The sequence below is a fragment of the Mixophyes fleayi genome, chromosome 3 (assembly GCF_038048845.1).
Source record: "Mixophyes fleayi isolate aMixFle1 chromosome 3, aMixFle1.hap1, whole genome shotgun sequence".
Lineage (NCBI taxonomy): Eukaryota > Metazoa > Chordata > Amphibia > Anura > Limnodynastidae > Mixophyes > Mixophyes fleayi.
This window is the reverse complement of record NC_134404.1, coordinates 128,330,141-128,350,584: the sequence shown is the minus strand read 5'-3', so window position 1 is coordinate 128,350,584 and position 20,444 is coordinate 128,330,141. Positions and strand designations below refer to the sequence as shown.

General features: G+C 38.5%; 1 protein-coding gene across 4 annotated transcripts in view; it reads right to left on the bottom strand.

The window, feature by feature from the left end:
* TNK2 (tyrosine kinase non receptor 2) overlaps positions 1–20,444 on the bottom strand; it is a 127,244-nt gene that overhangs the window by 32,926 nt on the left and 73,874 nt on the right. For 2 of the 4 annotated variants that reach the window (XM_075202343.1, XM_075202341.1), the window contains 3 exons: positions 8,560–8,737; positions 5,232–5,302; positions 2,558–2,764 (listed from right to left, as the gene is read on the bottom strand). In XM_075202343.1, the coding sequence (XP_075058444.1) occupies positions 2,558–2,764; positions 5,232–5,302; positions 8,560–8,722 (441 nt within the window). In that variant the 5' untranslated portion in view covers positions 8,723–8,737. Of the gene's footprint in view, positions 1–2,557; positions 2,765–5,231; positions 5,303–8,559; positions 8,738–14,222; positions 14,799–20,444 lie in introns of those variants that run through there. The other 2 variants (XM_075202340.1, XM_075202342.1) reach the window with 2 other exon arrangements.

Here is a 20,444-nt window from a genome sequence, read left to right as displayed (position 1 = left end):
AAATGAACACATTTTCTTTTATATGAATTATAATTTTTTCTACGAGGACGATTTAAAAACTGAGCATTTAAAGCAGACTAAAGTGGTTACTGACTCTAACCATTTCAATCATTTCCCGGTGTACATGAATAAAAAATAATTATGACTAAAATTAACCGTTCTTCTACATGAAAAAAAAACCATACATTTTTTTCACTTACCGCCACTGTGACAAACAGATGTCACTAATAACATTAACCTCTACAATCAGGAGTCAGTCTACTTGTAAAAAAACATAATTTCTTGATATATCAGCTTAACCATTGATACTGTCATAGAAGGGCAATCCACATATAGCAATACAAAGTAAGAGAAACACATTTTGAGAAGAGAAAAAATTGAAGAAGCTAAAGCTTAAAGTGGCAGCAACCTACAGCTGACATTTCAGGCTTGTATGTGCCTCCCACTGGCTTTAAAGAAAAAGGCATCAAAGTTAAGGACTTCATTTAGCGTTGAGTGTATGACCGCAAAATTGCGCTTTTAATTGTGTATTTTGAGTTACACATCCTCACAGATGATGATAGACTTGCTTTGCTAGGATCTACAGCGTGAGTGACAGCTAGGAGGTTTGTCCATAAGTATCCAATCAGCATGGCTGTTTCTCTAACTGGCTTCTGGCTTATGAATCCTACGAGGGGTATCAATGAATTACAATGTAATAAAAATACATTTTATGAATGATATTCATTGAAAAATTCCTAACTCACATATGGGTACCATCAGCACCTTTCTTTGCACCAAGGCTCACTAGCCATAAAACATACTCCTGTGTATCTGAAGATGCAGTTCACTCAGAAAAGGCTGCACCTGCAGGGGGAGTACCACACTTAATTGTGCAGCCCCTTTAATATGACAAATTGTTGAAAGGGTATAAAAGAAGGAGTTGCTCCTCTTCAACCAGAATTAGGAATCTTATTAACCAGATCAAACCCCCATTGTTCACCCCTGAACTTTAACAGACAGTGAGGAGAACTGCATGTGGTGAGAATCTTTGTCCCTGCCCATCTACCACTTCCCAGCCAATCCCAACATCCATGACCTGTGGATAATTCTGCAGGGAGGGATTTCCATCATGGGAAACTTGGACCCCTTAAAAAGACTTCAGGGTATTCTAGGATTTCTTTAGCTTGATGTAGAGTCCTGTCTCTCACCAGCTATCTCGATATTCCTGCTTCAAGTCCTATGCTCTAGATGCCTATGTGGTACGCACCCTCTCTACCTGCCTGATTGTTGACAACCTTTGTTCCATCTGTAGTTGCTCATGGGTTTGTTCACCTGGTGAGCCTGCTGGAGCAGGGAGACTGGTATTCAGATTCCTACCAAGTCGAGAGCTTTTAGGCTGAGCAGCCGGGAAAATCAAGCAAGAAAAGGATCACTGCAACGGTTTGGTCAGGCGAGTGTGTTTGGAAGGAGCCAAGCGATCTAAAAGGATTCATTGCTCTGGCAACATATTCAACACCCACTCACTGGACTACAACTTGCCTGAGTACAGCATAACTTCACTGGGTTCGTGTACATTAAAGACTTTTATCTTTACAATGGGGTTATGTTCTTTAAAAGCGCTGGGGAATTCAGGGGGTGTTGTTTGGGGTGTGGTGAGCACTTGGGGGTTGTTTAAACGTGTAGTTATCATTTTGGCTATTAATTGCAATTGAAGTTCATCTGTTGTACTAAAGATACAGTTGTACCCTCCCTTTCTCTCTTGTCTGTGTGATCCTGAACCCCTAGATACCAGGACGTTCCTCTTTGTTCCTACCCTAACGTGTTGGTATCATTACAAATATATGTGAAACTCTAAATTCCACGTCTTTTTAATGCACATACAAAGTAATACTGAGAGTCAAACAAAAAATACCTTATTGTTCAGGTGATGAAAATTTGACATAAACATAATTCCTAAAATGTCCAATAATCAGCTTAATTATGAATTTGCAATCATAATAGACATAGGGCCTCATTTAGAGTCGGACGCAATGTGCGTCTAAGACATGCAGGAGTGGGAGTGTGTCGCAGCTTGGTAGGGTATTACGAGTGGCATGCAACCCCAGTTACATCCCACTCGTAATACCCTACCGAGCTGTGAGCAGTTCGTGCAGCTAGCTAATTACTTGCGCCACCTAATTCCTGCCGCACATTTTTAACCCTTTTTTGACGTGTGTTGCATCTGCGCCTTACTGTGTCCAGGATTTACTAATGGGGTCACACCCCCTGTGTTTATATTATACAAGTTCATGCCTTCACAATTCCACTTTCCGCCCGTTCCCTTGTAGTAAGCCACAAGCTGTCGCAAGTGTAAATTGCGTCCAAGATGCAGGCGGATATGGTGCTTGCTGCACATGTGTCATAGTGGTTTTGTGGTCGATGCACCTAAAACGGACTTTGCGTCCGACTCTAAATGAGGCCCATAGTGTCTTAAGATGCTTGCTACAAAAATAGTATGATGGTAAGACAAATGTTTAAATAGAGCTTAGACCTTCTCAAAATTGAAAATGTAAAATTATGTTCATCCAAAACCTACCATTTTTCCACTAGGGGTGCTCCATTCTCCTCTTCTAACTACTCCAAAAGAGCCATCACCAAGCTTCTCAAAAAGGGAAATGTCCTTTTCACTGATAAGACAGGTCAGGGCCTGCTGACCTTCAGGAGGTGGTGGGCTGGGAGGTTTACGAAAACTACTTTGGGGCAGAGGAGTAAATTCGGAATCTGGACGCTTTCCACTAAACACCTGGAGAGAAGAATGAATACAATTACCCATATATACTATTAAGACAATGCTTTGGGAAAACAACTACATAAAAAATATTGCTTGGACAAATTCTATGATGCTACTACAGAGGAACTGGGATAGACCATTATAGCTGGGAACTAAAAATATTATACATACTTTTATTAGTATTATTATTATTATTATTATTATTATAATTAACATTTATTTATGAAGTGCTAGCATATTCCATAACACTTTACAATTGGCAATAATGGGCATTACAGACAGACAGAGTGTTAAGAGGGGCCGGCTTACAAGCTTCATAATCAACATATGGTTCTAAGCAAATTATGGTCAAGTTCTTTTGTGATCTTAAATTATGTGTTTATTTTATCATCTATGTCACCATTCTACCAACAAATATTCTGATAGAGTTAATCAACATCTTTCCAGTTTGAAGCAGAGAGCACTGATTTAATTCTAAAATAATTTTATAAACAAGTGGATTATTAGCAAATATGGTACATCTATGCAGTTTGAAGTCTCATCACCTACAATAGTAACAGCAGGTCCTCGTTATATACGTGTATTTCTGTCTTGCAGAAATGTAATGCTTATAGTGTGACGTATTTCCTGGAAAAGTGCAGCAAATCTGTCAACTGAGATTAACAGCTTCCGATGCCAGATAGCTATGCAGCTTGATCAGTCCGTCCTCCCCTCAGTGACTGACCCTAGAAAGGAAATCCTGGGACAACTGCTGACACTTGTACAGTGTGTGTGTCACTAGTCCTGGCCCAGCACAAAACGTGGAAGGATATGCGATACTGAGTGGGTGGGTTCTATTTTCAGAGTAACCCCAGAGCCAGATATTCCAACACTGCAGACAGAGGACATAGAACTGAAGTAAAGTGTGGGAGAGAACACTTTACCTCTTCAATTCTACATCTATTATTGTATATCAGTACAATATGTTCCAGTAAAATTTGTAGAATATCTGTATGCATTTCTAGTTGAGTTAATTGGTTACAGGCTAAATATTGTAATAAACTATATAATTTTGGACTTGGTTGAACAAAAAAAAGAGTTAGAAGTTGAATAATGTTTGAGCATATAAACTAGACAATGGAGACCAGGGGGTATATTTTCTAAACTGCAGGTTTGAAATAGTGGAGATGTTGCCTATAGCAACCAATCAGATTCTAGCTGTCATTTTGTAGAATGCACTTTAAATGAAAGCTAGAATCTGATTGGTTGCTATAGGCAACATCTCTACTTTTTCAAACCCGCTGTTTAGTAAATATACCCCCAGATTGGTTGATATTGCCTTTTTCAATGTATGACACAAATGGTAAGGGCAGTAGAATGGAGTCAGTCAATCTCACTCAATCATATGAAAACAATTGTTTTCTACCATCACCATCATCAACTATTTATATAGCGCCACTAATTCCGCAGCGCTGTACAGAGAACTCATTCACATCAGGGCATTGGAGCTTACAGTCTAAATTCCCTAACATACATACACATACACACACACAGACTAGGGTCAATTTGAAAGCAGCCAATTAACCTACCAGTATGTTTTTGGAATGTGGGAGAAAACCGGAGCAACCGGAGGAAACACACGCAAACACGGGGAGAAGATACAAACTCCTCACAGATAAGGCCATGGCCATGAACTCATGACCCCAGTACTGTAAGGCAGAAGTACTAATTCTTGCTGTAATGTGGGACATTTGTTTTATTTTTTTCTCAGAAGTTTACCAACTCAAGTTTAGATACTGTTGCATAGAGAATGCAAAGTTTAAATAGAATGAAAACATGCTTATAAATGATGCTTATGCCCTGTTGGTTGTAATGAGATGTGGGATTCATCTTTAACAGTTTTTGTAAACTGAGGAAGGCAAAACTCACTTAGGGCAAATCCAGCTACATTGTGCAAACCTGAACCTGGACAAACCATGTTGTGATGCAAGAGATGCAAATGTATTATTTTTTTCTTTGCATGCAGTGAAAATACTGTCTGCATGTAGTACACAAATACCGGGCTGCTTTATTTTTATACCCCGATATAGAGTTGAGCTAAAAAAACGCCCCTCCCAACTCTAAATTTGTCAGCACATTTTAAATGTGCTGCTGTACAACATGGTTTTGCAAAATTACTCCTGCTAGCTGGATTTTTACCCTAACTCTAAATAAAGTCCTTACTAGGACCAAAGCACATTTAGAAAACACAATAACTAAGTTTCCTAATCGAATTTAAAAATGGAAGGTAGTGGATCATCTGAAAACAACTTAATGAACTCTACTTAAGTCATAAAATAAATAAAAAGTACTTCCCTTTTTATTTTCTGTACACCTTACACCTTGTTCAAAATCAATAAAAATGTAATAAGATTAAAAAAAGAGGACATCACAGCTGATGCAAGTTGAGTGTGGAAATACCCAATAGGATAAAACTGGTGCATGTTTAGCATTCGCTTACCTTACTCATCCAGGATTTGCGCTTACACATTGCTTTTCTTCTTTTTACTGCCTCCCAAAGACGCCTTTGGCCTATGAAAAATGGAAGAGAGGCTATGAAGAAGTCCTGTAGATGCAAAATGAACCTTAAATATGTAATCCTAATTAAAGAAGATGTGCAGCATGTAAGTATTTTATTAGCAAATTCCCCTGCACCCAGACCACATCAAAACCACTAATGATGGGTTTATCAGGGACAAGAATTTTGTAATCCTGCTGTTTCACAACATTATGGCTTCTAATGACTAGACAATGCTCGGAACACATTACAAGCTGTCATGTGACAGAAAAAAATGAGTTTCAACATAGATAGGAGAATCAGCCATTAGAAACTGTCGCAAAAATTGTGTGTCTACTATCTCGGTATGGGGGTTATTATAAAAATACCAGGCTTTACAGCTCCTTCAAACAATGAAACAGAACACACTTTGGAATTGTAATTAATTTTTAGCACATACTACTAGGGAAGGTGAGGATATTTTATGAAGTACAACAAAGTGGACAGATTCACAGACATAACTAATTAGGGAACACTAAAAAAATATAAAATAGACATGTGCAGCCTTTACTGTCAAAACCGTCTAAAAGTGAGAGATGGACCTACTGTTCTTATTTTTCCCATATAGTCTTGCTATGAATATTTTTTTTTATTTCACCATAAAATAGCAGGGGTAGGTTAAGGTGCCAACCTCAATCAAATAGTACTGGTATGTGATATTGTACATTGCTTTAGAGCAGCCGCGCTGTGTTATGTGTTATGTATTGTGTATTAACACACAGCAGAACAGCAATATTTAAATGCTAACACAGATGCAATTTGCTACATATAACATTGGTTGCAAAACACAAATACCTAGTGTAGCCAAGAGTTGCTGCCCTGGTATTTAATCAGCCTAGCTGGTAAAATGGGACTTTGTACCAATGCTGTTTATACAGCATACAAATCAGTAAAGCCATACCTCCCTACTGGCCTGATTTAGGAGGAACAGTCCCAATTCAGGAGGACTGTCCCGCTCTTCCCAGAGCCAAGATATTTTTCTTGACTGCTGGGAACATTGGGAATTATGCCCTATGCACAGCATGAGTCACTGGTGAGCACAGCAGTACAACAATATTTTAGGGGAGGGAGACTGGGGTAGTCTAGTGCTTCAGAGGATATGACCACACCCAATCATAACACGACCATGCCAAGACCGTGACAGTGGCACAACTCTTTCTTGATGCGGCCATGCCCTCTGCTTCCTGTGTCTAGATCCAAAAATTGGAAAGTTGGAAGGTATGCTTAAGTTGGTATTTTATCCAGAAAAGATATAAATGGTCTAAACCTAATTTTAAACTTTAAGGTGATTAAATGAATTCACTAGTCATACAATGTGTACCGGGTGATAAGGAACATATTGGAATGCATACGTTCTTACATGTTCTGTTTGACATCAAAATAATGTATTGTATTTTGTTGTTAATGTTATAACCATCCAAGTTGTTATTAAAGTATAATAGTGTCACTATTCAATATCAACCATTTTAAATGCTTTCGGAACAGGAAAAAAGCATGGATATACATTTAGTAAAGTAATATCTTTTGACAGAGTTTATAACAGGTCAGAGGATAGAGATTTCAACAGATAAAATATAATAGCCAACCTAGTGTTCTGCGCAGAAATTAGGAAGAAGAAGAAACTAAATTACAGTCCATACAGAAAGGGGCTCCTATAGGGGTAATTATGTCTATAGAAATAAAAACTGCCCTCATAAGCTCTTAACACAAGTTGTTTTTGAAATACTGCCTTTCTTGATGTTAAATTGTTCCACTTGTAACTAGCTTGTAATTTACATACTAGTGATTGAGATGCCCTTTTCTTTTTCTTTTCTTTTGTAAAAAGTGTTTTATATGCATTTTTGTCAGTGTTTTTGGAATGAATTTATATTTAAATGTGCTGAAACACAGCAAAGGCACAGGAATGGAACAAGTGGCATTCGGAAAAATGCAACATATGTGGGTACAGGCCGAATGATTTTTAGTGCCATACCTGTTGGATTTTAAATACGTTAAAAACTCATATAAAAGGCATAATTCCAATGTCAGTGGGTATGTTCCCTAGAGCAGGCAGCAAGAAAGTTCACAGTACACAGTATTGTGCACCATGGAATGATGAACGATCATCATTCCAAAGCAGAGATCATCGTTTGATCTGATTGGTCGTCCCGTTTAAAAATCTTGTTCAGCTATGGAACAATGTTGGTCCAGTTCTGCAATGTGTATGCACTCTTACTCTTGTTTGTCTCAAAACAAATCCTTATATAATGAAGCCAAATTAATACTAGAAATGATAAAACTAGTACTTCCATTCAAATAATACCACTTTCAGACTGCCGCCCCGGCAATATCCCGGGTTGTTAACCCGGGATATTGCCGGGGCACAGGGCAGTATAGATAACAAGATTCCCGGGTCGGGCGGGTTCATAATGCACCTGCCCGATCCGGGGTTTAGAAAAAATTAATTAAAAAAAAATACATAAGAAATGTTTACTTAACTTATTTTCAGCCAGCGGTGTCTCCGGTGCGTTGCCGGCTGTCAGGGGGACCTCTGGGTACTAAAATGACGTCATTTCTAGTCCATTAGAAATGACTTCATTTTAGTACCCAGAGGTCCCGCTGACAGCCGGCAACGCACCGGAGACACCGCTGGCTGAAAATAAGTTAAGTAAACATTTCTTATGTATTTTTTATTAATTAAAATCTTTTTTTTTTTACCTCACAATTTTATTTTTTTTACAGTATGAATGGTGAGACCCGGGAATTACACGGGCTGCACAATTCATACTGCAGGCTAGCGGGGTCCAACACGGGAATTACCCCTCGCAAAATCCCGGGTCTAAGTCCCGGGATTTTAGACCCGGGATTTTGTGGTTGGACTATTCATACTGCACCAAGACCCGGGTTTTTCAGCGTGCCTCTGCAAAAACCCGGGTTTTTGGTGCAGTATGAATGGGGTATAACTTATTTTTTACTTTAAAAAAAAAAAACTCTACAATAACTAGTGAAATAAAAAATAAATGAAATAAGAAAAGTTTTCAGTTCACAACAGGACATGTACTAAAACTCATGAATACATAAAACAGATCTGAAGTTTCTGGTGTAAAATTCAGCTCAGTATATAATACTGTAGAATAGTAGTATTTTGTCAACAGCCATATGAGAAATCAGACATTTAACATATATATCATATTACTCAGTTGTTGTATTTAGTGTCTGCACTGCAAACGGCTTGAATCATAAGTTAGCTCACCGGGTCGGCCCATGCCGATCTTCTCCAGATCCTCATTCTTGACGTAATCAAAGTGGGAAAGACGCGTGATGTTGAGGTCATCACGTATACACAGGAAATACTGCTGCAACTGCACCTCGCTCAAGAGCTCCAAAAGCCATTCTGAGCCCTCATCTGACTGCATGCTACTATCCAACCTCTGTGGGAAAATAGAGAAAAAATAAGTTAGACATTTACCAAATGTGTGATACACCAAACACTAACACTGTAAAATCTTCATCTTCTTTCTCCTTCTGAGCAAGAACTGTAAACCTTATATGGTACTATAGTTGTATAAATTCCACTACTGGACAGAGAAATCTGGCGTAATGTGTGAAAAGAGGAGTTGTGTGGGAAGGAAAGGGTTCTAAAGAGACACTGTTTAGCTGAAGGAGATTAGGACCATAAAATCTGTCAACACTGTCAGGAGAATGACCTGCTCTGAAATGAACAGCCTGTGTGAAGTTTCACACTGCTCTCAGACTTCCAGTTATGGGATGGCAGCACAGGTTTCTGTAGCAACATAAAATCAATACTACATTGTGTATGACAACTTATTCCACACAATAATAATAACTCATTTATATTTTAGTTTTTACAGGTGCACATATTCTGATATTTTAAATTAAACGTATTAATTGCAATATATTATGAATTAAAAAGGATAGTTAGCTTACCACAACTACGTGACGTATGGTGCACATTAGGTCTCTGGCTGCTCATCATGGGATAAGTAGTCATGGGATAAATGGTAAACATGACTTTTTAGAACTTATAGACTATTTTATTTATCTACAACATCCTGTACTCATTGTTTACTGTACATCTGAGCTCACATTAGCGTACAGCTCGCTTCCTGTGCACATGATCACTTATCACTGTGATTTCATAATAAGAAATGCCTGCAGCTCACCAAAGACATATGTAGGAGTATTAAGCCATACAAAGGCTAACACAGGGGGAAAGGTCATTGATGGTCCAGGCTGTTACATTAATGTTCTTACAGTTCTGCACACCAAGTGCTTAAATGTAGGATTGTCATGCTAAAGATAGTGGTGTTTCCAGTATATAGATAAACACACGCACACATGATACATAGTTGCATAAACTCATTTCAGGACAGTCATTAATTTTATCAGTATGGTTAAATTGGCTGACCAACCTTATATATAAAAATATGCTTTCAGTACATTTTTGCATACAATTCTGACGCCATAATTGGTTTCCCAGCCCACATGTGTCGCACCTCTTGTTGCATCAATTTCATCATTGTTTTTATTTTGTTTTAACGTGTATTGCTAATCAAATGAAAGATATGAACAATTACATTTGTCTGCCTTCTATCACTTGTCTATAGAATGCATGATTTCCTAGTTACTGCATGTTTCATTGTGATGTCACACAGCCGCTGTAAACACACAGTACTCTAGGTACTTTTCTGCTCACAACATGCATAGTACAAGAAATTACAAGTCTGTGACACACGGCATCTACATAGCAACCTGTGATCTTTGCAGCCAGAAAGACACAGCAAACTTGAGTACACGAGCAGACAAAATCATAAGGGGTAAATGTACCAAGCTGCGAGTTTCCGGAGGGTTTGAAAAGTGGAGATGTTGCCTATAGCAACCAATCAGATTCTAGTTATCATTTTGTCGAATGTCCTAAACAAATGATAACAAGAATCTGATTGGTTGCTATAGGCAACATCTCCACTTTTCAATCCTGCCGGAAGCTTGCAGCTTGATAAATTTACCCCTAAGTGTAACTCTTCTGAGATATGCCTCAGTTTTAAACCAGATTCAAAACAGATTGATTGTGATAATAACAAATATGTGCAGACACATGTCCAAAATTCCTCTAATAGTTTTCAGGAGGGGAAATGAAAACAAAATAAATGTGCACACAATTGGAAGCACATGCATGAGTTGGTGAGCTTAGATTGCTTTCCTTCCATCTCTTCACAGCTTGAAATTGAATATTCTGAATGATGACAGACATAAAGGGATTCCCACTTTAAAAAAAACCTGTAATAAATACTTTGTGAATAATAATATTAGGGTGATGGTGGTGCCTGGGGAGGGCATTTGTGATGGGATACACTTTATTTAGCTGAGGCCTGGCAATCAGACAGGACATCTGCTGATCAGATTCAGCACTACTTGGGTGTTTCTGAAGCAGCTCTAAGACTTTCAATCAGAGTCACTATGTCAGAAGTTTCTGCTATGGAGAGAGCTTAGCATCACCCAAGTATGGGGTTATTCAAAGTGGGTGATAGAACAAGGATGGGGAAAAGCTAAACATGTTCAACTTTTGTGAACATCTGTCTCCCCCTCCATTCACCTGTGCACTTGGCCATAGGAGGCTATGGCACATATATCACTAAAACAGAAAAGTAGGACACCTCTGTCACATAAATGTTTGCTCAGGCCATAACAGCCTCCTCTTTGAGTTCAGTGCCAAATACTGTAAACCTGTTATATGAACTATTCCAACATCTACTGTTTATTAGATATCAGTATTCATACAAAATGATAATTCACATTTTTAGATTTCCAGTGGCAAAACTGAGACACTTCAGGATACATGGGAATCCTAACATATCTAACTAAGCATTCAAAAGCTGTTCAGAAGTTTATTTCTTGGGGTTGTTAGTCATTGAGAAGAACTGAAAAGTAGTTACACTTTGGGCCTGATTTAGATTCGGACGCAAGTCCTTCTGATCAGTGCAAATAGCACTTTTGGCCAAAGATCCGTCTCAGTCTGCATTTTGACCTCTTTGCGCTTATAGAGGTGAAACGGGGAAGGTAGTGGCCGATCAAGCCTAGCAAAGTAAAGGCGTGTTCACACTCTTTACATGCTATTCTGAGTTGAAAGCAACCGCAGATAGGTCTCTAGGAGATGTATCTTTTGCTGGTGCACCCCCTCCAAACAGCATAACCAACCCTTGTGCTGTTTGGGGGGAAAAGCACAATTTTTATTTTATTTTTACATTCATTTTGTACATTCTTTTTTTCATCATTTATCTCATTTAGAGGGCCGCTGTGAATGATATACTTGCACGCCGGCCCATATGGCAGATAAAGAGGTGTGTTTGTGTAATTTGCACAGTATTCTAAGCTGCACGGATCTAAAGATCAGTGCCACTTGGAGTACTGTGCAAATTACAGGATGCAATTTATACTTACGATTCCAATTGCATCAGACTCTAAATCAGGCCCTTTGTATGCACACATATTAAATGTGTTGTCTATTCCAGTAGTGCTTAACTGTTTTTAGCTGTGGCACAACGTGTCAGTATTCTGGGACCCCATGTTTTAATGTGCAATTGTTCTGAGACATTAACAAAGACCCCAATAGAATATATTGCATATCTGTCAATCAGGGGACCACAATAACAGATTCTGGAATCATTCTTGGGTTCCAAAACCACAGGTATCACAACTCTTGTTTAGTCAATCCATATGCTAACAAGTACTCTCTCTTACCAGAGCTCATACACTTTGCCATCTCTGCATACCGCATATGAGAAATACTGTGACAGGATACACCACATTAACTATGTCAGTTAAACAGTCAGTGGCAAATTAAAACTGCAACAGGCCCTGGGCAGAGATCAATGCACATGACTTTCTTTGCCTGTTAACGACTGAAAAAATAAATTATTTAATTCCCACACTGGATCACTTGGTGTATATACAATAAGCCAAGTAATTGCAATAATCAATAACAACACATCAACAAGTGTATTGCTATATGCAGCAATGTAGGTTATACTTGCACTACTAACTTTGAATGAGGAACGTCTGGGCCACTGTGCTTATAGGACCCAGGTCTACTACCCAAAGTGCCTTATTACTGAACAAAGCTCAATGCATTGCCACATGGAAACTGCTTGTATGAATCCATCTACATCTTAAAACATATGTTAGAGTTAATGTGGCGTGAAAAAATAGAAAAAAATCCTCAGATAAAAACTCCTCAGGTATATTGAACAGACTACAAGTTTGTTTGCGTGAATGATTTATTAATGTTTTCTGTGCATTAAAATGCAAGGGAAAAAATATGAAAACAAGTAGCAGGGACCTAAAGGCTCATAAACATTTCTATTTCAAAGCATTGAGAATAGGCCACATAACAGAGAAACACAAGAAAAAAGTGCCAGATCATTAATCTCTATACATACATATGTGTGGATCACAAAGACAGAAATGAAAATCAGAGCACGGACAAAACTCAAAACAAATGGTGGTTGCATTCTCCCTGCTATTCCCCCTCCACGATGGAATAAACTGTCTATAGCTGCAGCAAATGTTGTGTCGTTTGAATTACTTATCACTTGTGAGAAGGATATGAAAATATAATGCACATACTCAGGTCATGAGAACAGTAGCATTCACACATTAGGGTTTATAGGTCTTATACAACTGTTGGTTAGTCGAAGTTTATAGCAAAAAAAAAAAAAAAGTTTCTTTCATAGCAGTCTGGAATCAGTGCGAGGACTGAGTAGGCGCTTTACGTGCTTTAGTTTGTTTTGTTAGGAGACATAATGAGAATTTCTGGCAATATCCACAGAGCAGAGGGGGGCTGAGAGATGGTACTGTTGTAGAATGCCATGGTAGTTACAATGTAGCAGAACAAACAGCTACTGTGTCACACAGCAGTGTTAACTGAACTGTAATTTTTAGCAAATGTATTACCAACCTGAGGACAATAAAAAAGTATTGTTATTTATTTGAGATGTTTGTTTAATTAATTCTACGCAACAATGACATAACATATTCAGAGTTACTGCTCTGAAAAATATTGCTATTATTAGTGACTCCAAGTGTCTAGCTTTGCCCACTCCCAGAAAAGAAGATTACGCCAATGAACGCAATTGCGTTCAATTCATGAGTGAATACAAATGACAATGACGACTCTCAACAACTTGAAAGGCGAAACAGGGGAGGGAAGGGGCGGACAAACACCAGCCATATACAGTAAGGGTGTTCAGACGAAAATACGGTTCATTCAAGTCCTGTGTTTGTCGTAAGTGATGACTGACTCAGCAACACAGAAATGCTATTGAAACACACTGTATGTACAGTACGCACTGATATCTCTATATTAATGTAATATATATATTAATTAAAATATATTATTTGTAAATAAATATTTTTATAAATGATTATACTGTTGAGTTGTTATTTTCTTTTATAATCAAATACATTCTGATGCGTTCTGATGTGACCTTTCACGCATGTGTACATACTGCAGTTTGTTCTGTATGTCTATATACTGTAAGTACTATTTAGTCAGAGCCTAAACACTTGTGTCTAGTTCCACCCAGTTTCAAATAGAAACATATCTTGAGATACGCTTGGATTTGTACATGGTCGGAGCTACACACAAGATCCATGCTCTTTTTAAACACGCAACTTATGTGCAAGTAGCGTTTGGACATGACTAAGGCTGAGTGATGACCTTCTCATTAGTAGACTGTCACCTTCAGAGAGGTTTCCATACACCTGCTGCTCTAAGCTGCCACACATAAAAGTATAATGTACATCTACACACAGAATATAATGGTATCAGGAAGTAAACATTATAATCATCACATGCATCACAACATAATGGCATCTTGAAAATACTGTTGTACTTACTTTATAAATACTAAAATGTGACAGGAAAGGGAGGGATTTCTTCCATGCTTGAAAACGTTTCATATTTGCAAGGTTTACAAGGTCCACAGAAGGAAACAAGACCAAATGTAATAATGCCTTTTATCCAAAATATGGAGGCTGCCAGAGCTATAGCAGTGGTGCAAAGAGAAGCTTAGAGGTGACAGCATGCCACAGAATGACATCCCTCGGTCGCCTCTTGTAAGATGCTGGTCCCACTGGGCAAATCATCTCAGTAGTGGGAAATAAATGGGAGGATGACTGCTTGGCCATGCAGACCACAGGTCCTGTTCCTCAACTAGTCTGAGACAAGTGCACAAGCAGATATATTGCAAGTTCTCGTGTACAGATTGGCCTTTGCATACATTTTTTTTCACTACAGGTTAAAAAACTGGACACACACCACAAATATTAACTAAAAGTTTCAAACAACATTTTTTTGCTGCGGGTAATTGAGAATATTTTTTTTTTTATGTTAGAGAGGTATCAGATGCTCTATAATAAATAATTAGAATAACAAAAGCTGCAGCATTTTGGAGAAATGAGGACTTCACATTTATGAATTTCTGGAAAGTTTCCAGAATTTCCTGGGAATGGTCAGTTTATGAGCTGAAAATGTTGCGGCCAACATAAGAGAAAATAATATACACATATATATATATATATATATATATATATATATATATATATATATATACAGAAACTATTTTACAAACTGGGCAAAATTGTGCAGAAATGTGGTCAAGATTTCGTATTCAAACGGACAAAGAAATTCAACAATGATTTGCCATCAGGAGCCTGGCACATCATTGAAAATGTACAAAAAGAAATTCACATTTGCTCTGTCATCTTAGACAATACTGACAACATTTTGTAAGCATTTTCCATGCAGTGTTCTTGAGAAAAATATCACAGAACACTATTGCTTTTGGCATAGTCGTTGTCTTTTCTTATCCAGCTGATCGTTTGTTTTGCTCTGACATCAAGACGGGGCAGCATTAATGACAACAGTGCTAAAACTGAAAACGTGGCCTAGAAAGCAACAGTAACCAACTTTGTGTGTTCTAGCTCGCTGTGACATCTCTGGGGCCCAGAAAATAACTGGAGTCTCTACTGGCTCTACTTGACTGCAAACTGCAAGATGAATAGAGAACACAATCCATTCCGAACTGCCGAAAAGCAAAGAAGGAATCCGTTAGAGTAACATGACAAGGCAGCAGGGGATTATTCTAGTATCCTGTGTTTGTAGCTGTTCCAAAGGCTGAGCTTTGAGTTCAATCTTTGGGTTTTGCTGTCCTCATCAGCGACTCTCCGCTCTGCTCTGTACCTCTGACAGAACACTCAGAAACAAGTTGTTTAGTGGGTGTAGCCTATGGTCCCAGCTCATTCCTAGAAGCACAATCTTCTTGGACTGTGAGTCTGCCCTGCTAAAAACAGTCACTATGGTGTTCACATGGCTAACTGCTTGAAACAGAGCCAAGGGGTCATATTTAACTGCAGGATGGAGAGTTAATTTCCTGTGGGAGCCTCCACTGGGATTTAAAACAGTCAGTCCCTCTCTCATCTGTCAACATCCCCTTAACTCTCTCACTGCCAGAAGAGGATGCCACACACTGGTCTCCGCAGGCATCACTGAACTTGAAAAATACATTCCTTGGAACTGACATTGCAACACAAGACATTAAAGGGGAACTGAGGAATATACCTCCTGATTATTTTCAAGCTATGTGAAGGATAAATCTATTTAACAGCAATTGTAGAGCATGAAGCTCGACTGTACTGACACAAAAAGAGTCAAGAAATTAAGTGGAATTTTAATAAAGTGACTAAAATATGCAATGAGAAAAGGCAGAAAGTAGATGTTGGTCTCATTTCCTACATCTATCACTGGATAATTAAATGTATGGTTTTACAATATACAAAGCACTGCAACTCTGCCGTCCAATTGGTGTTCTGTTGACATCCATTGCTGCTTTGTGTGACCCTCAGTATATCAGGTGACCACGTACTTTAAACATAAGTGTCCAGGGCCTGATTATCCAATAGGCTGACTATACTGCAGCTGAGGCTCAAGGCTTTTTTCCGAGAGTGCTTAGAATTGTGACAGGGAGAGGTATAAACTGAAATTCATTTTAAAATATAAGTGAATAGTTGTTATAAAAAGTGAAAAGAAAAGATGAAGAAAAAATGTAGTAAAGTTTTAATCGTGACATATTCCCATGGTAAAGGCTGGTGACAATCAGTCATGATTGGGCAATGCTTGAGGATAAGCGATTAGGAGTGGCAAGGATGGCGAAAGTGACACTGCCCCTTCCACATGTTCACCCTCAGTTGTGCTTGTACATTGAATGAGTGACAACGATTGCCCTGACCGTTTTTTGTTTTTTTTATAAAAAGCCAGATGGAGCTCAGTTTTGAAAATACATCAGAGTGGGGAGGTGGGGGCAAAGGGATGGATGCTGGATATTAAATTTTTGCCTACAGCATATTAACCTGGCCCGGAAGGTAGTGGGGCGCTACAAGCAAATTATCCTTGGGCGGCCTGAACCCTTAATCAGGTATTGTAAGTGTCCCAACCCATGAGAAATCATACAGCACTGCAGGGAACACATAGATTAATGACATTAAATAGTGAGGTTAGTGAAAATAAATTATCTTCTGTTTGTATGATTTAAGAAGACAATGTAAATAAATACAACATTGCTGAGCAAAGAAATTTCCTTCCTTTTATGCTTATTTTTTTTCAGCTTTACCTATAATTATGGGTTGCACACATATAAAAAAATATTATCTCAGGTTGATGGGATGATGGATGGATTGGAGAGCTTGTTATGGCATGTGGGACATCCACAGCAATGTTCTAGAACAGTGGTTAGGGAACAGGGGTAAATTACCCAAAATGGGGTAAAAATGAAATTCCTGGGGATGATGCTGCCGATTCACATGCTGTCAGTTGGATTGTAGACCCCTTTAAATGTGAAATTGCTGTTGTACCAGAAGAGGGTCAAGGGTTGGCAGAGGCACTTCTTGAGCTTCGATGCAATAATGAAGCATGTATTGCATTTGAAAACAAAGCAGATCTGTCATATTTTTGGATGTCAACAGCTGCAAAGGCATTCAAAATTGCACATGAGGAGGCAGTCAAAAAGTTGCTGCCTTTTGCAACAACCTACCTTTGCGAACAAGGATTTTCCCCTCTAACGAACACAAAAACAAAGCAGAGAAATCGATTGGCCGCTGAAGACTGTATCCAAATTGCTCTGACATCAAAATGTCCCAATATTGATGCTCTCATATCAAAAATGAAGCAACCTAATTTCTCCAAAACCTGAAGTTTTGAAGTTGAAGCTTTCAAAGGAATTTTGAATAGATTCAATAAAATTTTGAATTCCAATAATTAATAATATATGATTTCCTTCATTTCAAATCAAGGGGGTAACATCGGTGTATCTAAATATATTTTGGGGTAAAAGGTAAAAAAGTTCCCTGACCTCTGTTCTAGAATATGCACAGATTTTGAAAAAGACAATGATATTTTTTATAACAATAATTTACAAATGATGGGAGGAAATTGTGCATACTTGAAGGCTATGTAGCAGGGCTCCTCATTTGCTTAGCAGCTGCACGCAACGGTCAGATTTTAAAACCCTGTTCTGTCTCTCCTGGCTTAGGGTGATACAAGTCAAAGATACACAAAAAAGCATACACGGATATATGCATTGCCCTTTTGGTGCATATGCGTAATACAGAAATAAGTTCCTTACACAGTACTTTGAGTTGCACGTATCGTAAGATTTTAAATAAGATTATGGGGTCGATTTCTCCATTGTTATTGCTGATCACACCTTTGTAAATAGCCCTCTAACGGAGACTAAAGTGGTCAAGGAAGGCATATTTATACTTTCACAGAGACAGTTCCAAAATCCAGAAAGGTAGACATGAACAAATAGAAATAAACTGCACAGCCAAAAATATTGTACTTGTAAATTATGTTTCTTGTCTTTAAAGTTTCGACATATTTTAACAAATGTAATATACACGATACAAACATTGACTTATGGTTAAAATCCTGTCAATTTCAGAAGGTTAGAAGTCTTAAGACCTCCAGTTTCCAATCAAGCTCAGTATAAATGAATATGCTGGCAGGGTTGAATATTCCATTTGCAGGTGCAGGTAAACAGACCCCATGTCTGGGAGTGTACAGATATGGCTCCAGGCTAATGATATCACATGTGTTGTAAGGAGAATGCCTAATTCAAAGTGTTTGGCATAGATAAGATGAAACTAGGTCAATTAATTATGTATTGCACGCAGCTGATTGGCTTCACAGTTTGGTCCTTTTCTACCATGAATCAATTGTAAGTAAGCATATTATAGGATTCTCTATTTTGCAGGGATTACACCACGCTATTTAATTCTGGTTCCATATCTGGTCATGGCTTAAATACAGAGATTATGTGTGGTATTACTTTTAAAACAGGTACCCAATTTTATTTATATTTTATGACAAACACAACTGCACCATTTAGCACCAAATTCTTGGGTAGACAGAGCCTGTTATTCCCACACTAATGATAAACTTGCACGAAGGAGCGGATATCATTTATCCAACACGTCCTTCAGACTGCCCTGTTATCAGGAGCGCCTGTTGTTTAACTCTTGCACTATATAATTACAGGAAATAAGCTCAGCCATACATTAGAATATTAGAATCCCACAGCACTGTAAAGGTACCAGAGGTGCAAAGCATTCAGATTTCTAAAAAAAACAGGTATTGGTCATATAACAAAATATCTGATTTATGACTATTAAATAATATATAATAATAACACAAACAATAATAAGAACATGATTACATAACAAATGTTATACACACACACACACACACACTATATGGACAAAAATATTCGGACACTTGACCATTACACCAACAGGGGCTGTAATAACATTGTATTCAAATTCATAAACTTTAATATGGAGTTCGCATCCCTGTTGCAGTGATTACAGCTCCAAATCTTCTTGGAAGGCTTTCCATATGATTTTGGGCTCAATTATTCTGTAGAGCATTAATGAGGTCAGGCACTGATGTTGGACGAGAAGGCCTGGCTCGCAATCTCCATTTCAGTTCATCCCAAAGCTATTCAATGGGGTTGAGGTCAGGGCTCTGTGCGGGTTAGTCAATATCTTCTACACCAAACTCATTAAACCATGTCTTTGTAGTCCTTGCTTTGTGCATTGGGGCACTGTCATGTTGGAATAGATAAGGGCCTTCCCCAAACTGTTGCCACAAAGTTGAAAGCATAGCAATATCCAAAATTACTTTGCATGCTAAAACATTAAGATCGCCCTTCACTGGAGATAAGGGGTCGAGCGCAAACCCTGAAAAACAGCCCAATACCATTATCCCTCCTCTACCAAACTATAAACTTGGCATAATGCAGTCAGGCAGGTAACGTTCTCCCGGCATCCGCCAAACCGAGTCGCCCATCTGACTGCCAAATAGAGAAGCGTGATTCGTCACTCCACATAACATGTTTTCCACTGCCACGGAAACCAATTCCATTAAGCTCCCACCGCACAGTTTTTATGCTTGCAGTAATGCCAGTGGATGTTCTGGACTCTTCAGCTATGGAATCAGCAGAGCGTTGGTGACTTTTATGCACCATGCGCCTTAGCAGTCGTTGACCCTGCTCTGTGATTTTACGTGGTCTTTCACTCGTGGCTGAGTTGCTGTTGTTCCTAAACGCTTCCACTTTCTAATAATATCACTTAAATTGACCGTGGAATATTCAGCAGGGATGAACTGTCATGACCCGTCTTATTGAAAAGGTGGCATCCTATCACAGTACCAAGCATGAAGTCACTGAGCTCTTCAGATGCCCAATTTTGTATCATAAATGTTTGCAAATGGAAACTGCATGGCTAGGTGCTTGATTTTATACACCTCTGGCAACAGGTCTGATTGAAACACCTCAATTCAATAATTAACAGGTGTGGCCAAAATCTTTTTCCATACAGTGTATGTATATTGTGATAAAGCACAGCATTCACTGGAGTCTCATACAGCTTGGCTGAACCATGTCACTGTTTATAGGCAGTTCTCAGGATGGCTTAAACAGTTTCAGCAATGGTTACAGCACACATTTCCAGTAAAGCATCACAACTCTCCCACAACCCTACGTCCGGCTAAAAAGTAGTTCCCTC